The sequence below is a fragment of the Saccostrea cucullata genome, unplaced genomic scaffold (genome assembly GCF_032062105.1).
Source record: "Saccostrea cucullata isolate Sc308-1 unplaced genomic scaffold, CSIRO_AGI_Scuc_v1 ctg21967, whole genome shotgun sequence".
Taxonomy (NCBI): Eukaryota; Metazoa; Mollusca; class Bivalvia; order Ostreida; family Ostreidae; genus Saccostrea; species Saccostrea cuccullata.
The window spans coordinates 1-6,216 of NW_026934940.1; the positions used below are offsets into that span (position 1 = coordinate 1).

General features: G+C 34.2%; 1 protein-coding gene across 1 annotated transcript; it reads right to left on the minus strand.

Annotated features, from left to right (window-relative positions):
• Window positions 1-1,327: 1,327 nt before the first annotated feature.
• Window positions 1,328-3,213, minus strand: LOC134241565 (RNA polymerase II subunit A C-terminal domain phosphatase-like). The gene has a single exon (XM_062723603.1). The coding sequence runs from the start codon at window positions 3,211-3,213 to the stop codon at window positions 1,381-1,383; it is 1,833 nt and encodes a 610-aa protein (XP_062579587.1). The 3' UTR covers window positions 1,328-1,380.
• Window positions 3,214-6,216: the final 3,003 nt, after the last annotated feature.

A 6,216-nucleotide genomic window follows, 5' to 3' on the forward strand; every position in this document is an offset into this window, starting at 1 on the left:
AAAATAACTAACGTTTCTTTGAGGTTAAAAAAATTGAGCCATGGCTCTGAATTTTAGGCAATCGATCAAGAGAGGAAAAACATTTTTTTTAAAAAGATAGTCTGAAATATCGGTTATAATTCATTGATATTTAAATTAAATCATAATTGATTTTAATTGTATTTTAATTTTTTTTTTATTTTTATTCTTTTACTTTTAGGAAGATAAAATAATGAATGTCAATATAGAAATTACTAGTAATGATTATTGAATATTAATTTTATATAATTTCATATCTGAATTATTTCAGTTTCTGTCATTATGTGCACTTTTATAAATATCACTACTTTGTGTTTAACTTTTTCCAATATAAGTGGCACAATATATAACAAATGTTATATACATGAAATGTTCATATAAATTATACGGGACTGAAATAAACAATCGGGCGTGGTATACGGTTTATTATGAACCCGATACAAAACCGAGTAATTTATAGTACGAGCTGTTGTTATGCAAATAGGTCTTACTCCGCGCAGTGATGTTTGTTGATGTTTTCTCTCTTTGTTTTGATTGTTTATTTTCTAATTCTTCGTAACCTCTGTTGATTCAAAGTAAAAACAACATGTATGTGTGAGATTTTATTTTATTAGCTGTTTAAAATTAACAATGGATATCGCCAATTTGTCAATGTACATTAGCACTATTTTTAATAACGTGTTTTAAAGAATCAATATTATTGAGTCCTTTGCCGCCGCAGTTTAGATGAGAAAAAATTGCCAGGTGATCGCAATGAGGCTGCATCGAAAACGATGCGCCTCAAAAATGACATTATTTTCAATAAATATTCAAATTTTGAAATCAATAAACTTTGTGGGAACCAATTTTTCGTGGATTTACTAAATTTTTACAGGTCAGAGGGGGCATAATTTTGTGTATTCTTTTGTTAGTCTTGTACCCACAGAAGGAAATAGCACTTTGTAATCATGGATGATTATGGTACATAGAGGAAAATGTTGATTCCAGGATGAGAGGTACCCACGTATTATTCTGTGAAAATTGAGCCACCATAAAATCAAATGATTCCACAGTATTTCCAATTCATCCGAAAACTTCTCTAAACAATTTTTGTATTAGTTTTCTGAACATATTTGAAGACTTACAAAAAAATATGTATTGTGAATTTGCTGTACTATTTGAAGGAATTTATAACATGTACATGTACTTAATGGATTTATCGAATTACTGATGTAGCAAAGAAGTTTCAAAGGTCCCTAAAACTTCACTGTAGCTGAGATTCTCTGTACATGTATCTCTTCTCATCATTAATAGGATGAACAAAAAAAAATCAAAGAAAATAAATTTATTAAAACATTAATAACTGACTAAAATCTTTAACAATCAGTTGGCCAGAAATTCTCTTTCCACAGCCTCTGCCATTTCATCATCAACAGAGCCAATAGATTCCGCAAAAGAATCTTGTGTTTCAGATTCAGTATCTGGTGCAAAAGCTGCCACTGTTTTTTCATACTTTTCTAATTCATTTTCACTCTCTTCGTCTCTGTGCTTCTGGGTTTCCTCATTATCAGAGCTACTGTCCCCTGACTTGGAGGACCTGTGCCTTTTTTTCAGGCTCCACCCCCTGGGGAGATCCCCCGACATGCTCTCCTCGCTACTGGAGTTGTCGTCATCCCCACTGCTGAGGACAGACATTCGGATCCTCTCATTTCGGTCGATATCATCTTCCTCAGATTCATCTCCATCCTCGTCCATTAAGTCTTCCACTTCCTTGTCCATGCATTCTAGATCTTCATCTGAGAAGGCTAACATTGGGTTATAGCTGGTGGAGAAACGAGCAGAGGTGATTTTAGCTGCCGATTTCACTTTCAGGTCTTCCACCTCTTCATCTTTTTCCACCTTTTCTGATGCCTCCATTTCTTCTTGGGGAGGAATTTTGTCACCATCATCATTCCTCCTAGACCGTTTTCCTGAGTCTGATTCCTCTTCATTTTTGCGTTTTCTATTGAGCCGTGATGGATCAGGACTTTCACAGTAAGCATTTCCAGAAGTGGAGTCATTAAGTGGATAAAGTCTTTCATCCACATGCTGCATTCTTTCTGCACATGCCCACAGCCATTGAGGATTCACTAATTTCACATATTTGTGTTTCTGGGCCATTTTGACCTTAACAGTTCCAAGTCTAGCTGCCACTACATGAGTTGTGTAGTCCGATTTATTTGAACCATCTTTTGCTCTAGGTATGAAGTCTGTGTGAACATTTGCACCAAGCATTTTAGCCACATGGTAGGCCCTACTCTTCTCTAATGGAACACTCATAGGAAAAACACCACTAAATAGAATATTTTTTCCTTTAAGCACTTTTCTTTTCACGTAAGGTAGGATGTTTTTCATATCAGGTTTTTCCGCATTCTCTCCCTTTAATTTGAGCTGATCATACATATCGTAAAATGCCTTATGAACGGTGGTCAGGATTTCTTCTAAGTACAATAAATAGTCATCATCATCATCCCACTCAATTTCCACATCCTCTGTCTTCACATCTTCTTCCTTCTCTCTGTCATCTTTCTTTTCTTCACTTTCCTCCACTTTTCCATTCTTTTCACTATCTGACTTTTCTGTATCACGTGAAACTGCTTTTGCAGCTTCTGAATTTGATTGAACATTCTTTTCACAATCCATACTTTCATCCTTATTTTTTACAGAATCCTCTTCTTTTCCATTGTCTTGAGCTTTATTTGTTTCTTTTGCACTTTCAACATCATCTTTATTCTCTTTCTTTGTGTTATTATCAGAGGATTTTTTCTCAATGTCTTTTTCACACTTCCTATCAGTTTTTTCTGAGTCGGTTTTAGCTGCCTCACCATTTTCTGTTCCGCCACCCTTTCCTCCCTCTTTCTCTTCAGTTTCTCCCCCCTTCCCCTCTTTATCTTCCCCTTTCTCACCGTTGTCCTCTTTGCTGTTGGATCTGGAGATGACATGTACTTTGTGAGTTAGTGGGTCTTTATCATGTTCCTTTTTCTCCAGTCCTGGTGGAGCGTTGATGTCTGCGGTGCCTTGGAAGAAGCGGTAGGGCTTCACATGGATTAAGTTTGGGGAGTAATTCCATACGTCCTCTCTATCATCAATAATGCACACCATGGAATCTCCACAGGGAAAGAGAGCTCTAAGTAATGAAGATAAGATTAAATTAATAAGAGGGAAACCATTTGACATCTGAGAGAAAATATTCATTCATTCATTTCTCTCGTGTTACTAATGGTAACACAAAGGGCCATAATTCTGTTTTCAGATTAAATCTATAACTTGGGAAAACTTTTGATATGAGTGCCAAATTATTTCTATGGAATTTACCATACTGTTTCATACAATTTTGAGCAATTACAGTACAGGCCTCGAGTTTTCCGCAAAAAACACGGGGCCCCGTGGACCGCAAGCCCACGCTTTAGCGTGGACCTCGAACCTTGTCGGCATCTTTGAAGTCAGCGTTCCTGTGCACCGTGCAACACGATGTGTCACAGTTCTGATGATAAATATTTTAAACATTTTCATTGCCCTGATTTAATAAAATTAATGAACTTTCTTCTCAAATATTTGTTGTACTTTTACATAAATTAATAATTGTATTTTATCGCGTACAGATGTTTAAACTAATTAGATGCCTTAAAATTTAATTTATTAATAACAACGTACTCGTGTCCAGCCAAAAAAAAAAAGTACAATCACGTTTCAAGTTAAATCCTAATTATATTAGTCATAAAAAGTTCAATAGACTATTATTATATTACACTAAGAGGAAACACACTTTCATAAATGAAATACTTGATCGTCTCTACTTTCGATTTTGATTTTAACCGTGTTCAATTAAATTGTTGATACAAGATCGTTTTTCCATACGTATGCATTCATACGTAATACACATCAGATACGTGATTATACTAAGTGAATTAATTATTTTGTAAGAATTTAAAAAAATATATATATATACATGTATGTACTGTGTCTAGAATAAATTTAAAAAAAAAAATACGTATCAGACTCGCACATGAATTCTGCTCTTTGATACCGATACTTGGCGAATCATTGGACATATTCAGATAAGGATTATTGCAGTAAGACTAACACTAAAAATCTGTAATTATGTAAAATATGGAGATAAATATTAAATGCGGTAAACTCAGAGATGATAATCTGATAAATTTCATTAATTAAAATAGTGATCAACTTAGTAAACACGCTGAATACAAAAATCACAGCCGAATTTTTGGCAAATGAAATGTACTAACTTCAGTACGAATATTACTTCATTCTGAAATATATCGTGTGAAAAATGAAAAGAAAAAAAACGGTTTGAGAAAACATATAGATATTTAGCGATTTTTAAAAATCCCCCCTTCCAGAAAGCGATAGGAATCAGCTGGTTAAAACTTTATCAGAAGTCTGCAAATTTATGTTACGTTTTTTAAAATCTTAATCTACGGGATACATGCTTATTTGTGTCTGAAAAAAAAGGATAAATAAATCAACAAAGTACATGTAAGTTTATAATCGTTGTTGTAGTGAAAGCTGGAAGATGAATTTCGCATATTATTTGAGTGTGTTACATGTATACACTTGCTGTGGTCAGAGCTAAAGAATTTGAAAGGTGTGATAAACATACGACGCCCCTGGCCCACCAGCAGAGACCCAATATATTTTTTAAACAGGTGTGAACTCGGAACTGACCATAAGATTGTTTCAAATCACAAGAGAAATTCTTTCCGCGTAAACAGACTTTCAAGGTCACCTAGCGTCATGGGATTTTAATTGGCAGGTGATGCACGAGGATTATTTGCGTACAGCAATTGATTGCATTAAATGGGATGAATATGAACAAAAGTTGTGGCAATTAAATAGAATTATAGAATGATTAATTGTGACTTCCGTAACTTAAATAAAACGAAGAATAAAAAAAATTACAGACTATGTTAGAAGGGGGTTGTATTAGTCTCTATCTCTCTCTCTCTCTCTCTCTCTCTCTCTCTCTCTCTCTGGTATTGCTTTTTATACACTTTGCAAGAATAGAAAAACTTATAAGATTAAAGAAAATCTTTTCAAAATAATTACTTACACTGAAAGGATTTTTAAAACATAACATAGTGAATACTACGCTATGAAAATAATGTTTGCTGTTACGAGAAATACGCTTTGAAATTATTGCATTAATTTCGTGTTTCTGTTGACGATTTTCGCATCCACATTTAGAATTATTCCAGATGAACAAAATAAATGTATTTTAATAAGTAATATACATAATAATGCTTGGATCGTACACTAGTACTGTACATGTTAAAACCATGAACATAAATACAGCTCGGATTTTATACTATACAGTGTATGTGACACGAATGCAGCTCGACGCCATTTCGTCTTCCTTTGTTACATGAACACATGAGATAAAATTATTCATTTAAACTAAAATTCATCATTTTGATTTTGTAACGTGGATGAATAATTTTACTAAAATATAAATTTCTAGACACACAGTTAATTCAAATGAAAATCATTCAATTTTTTTTTTTACCGATATCTAATCTCAATATCATGCGTGCCATTCAGAGTCCAATACCTGGTAGAATAAAAACAATTATTATATATACAGAAACCAAAGTTATAAATTGTCATCAAAATTTATTATTTTATTTTTATCAGAAACAAACGATTTTCTCTGTAATACTATTTACACGGTGCAGCTTGGAGGAGAATTTTCTGGACACTCGGTGCGACACGGAGCGAAATTTACTGGACACGGTGCGACACGGAGGATATTAGCTGAGATTTTTCTAGACACGGTGCAGCACGGTGTGCCTACCTGTATATTTCAAATACACACGCACCGTGCTACACCGTGTACACGGTGTAACACAGAGCGTTTCACACGGTGTTTTTTCCACCGAGCGTTGCGGAAAACTCGTGGCCTGTACTGTACCAGACTTGTCGAAATTTTTTAATTACTGTCAGACATTTGGTCTGACAAAATCGAATGTTCTGTCGGACCAGTCAAACTTTTGTTAGACCAGATACTTGTACCTTTATTTTGAAGCTGAAAAAGTCATATGAATAACAGCACCAAAATGTACTTTATTATTTTCAATAGCCTTCAATCTAACAAGTTTCCTTTCTTAGGATAGAGAGTCTTTAACATAGACATAGATGACAAGTTTTATGACTTTGCTATAA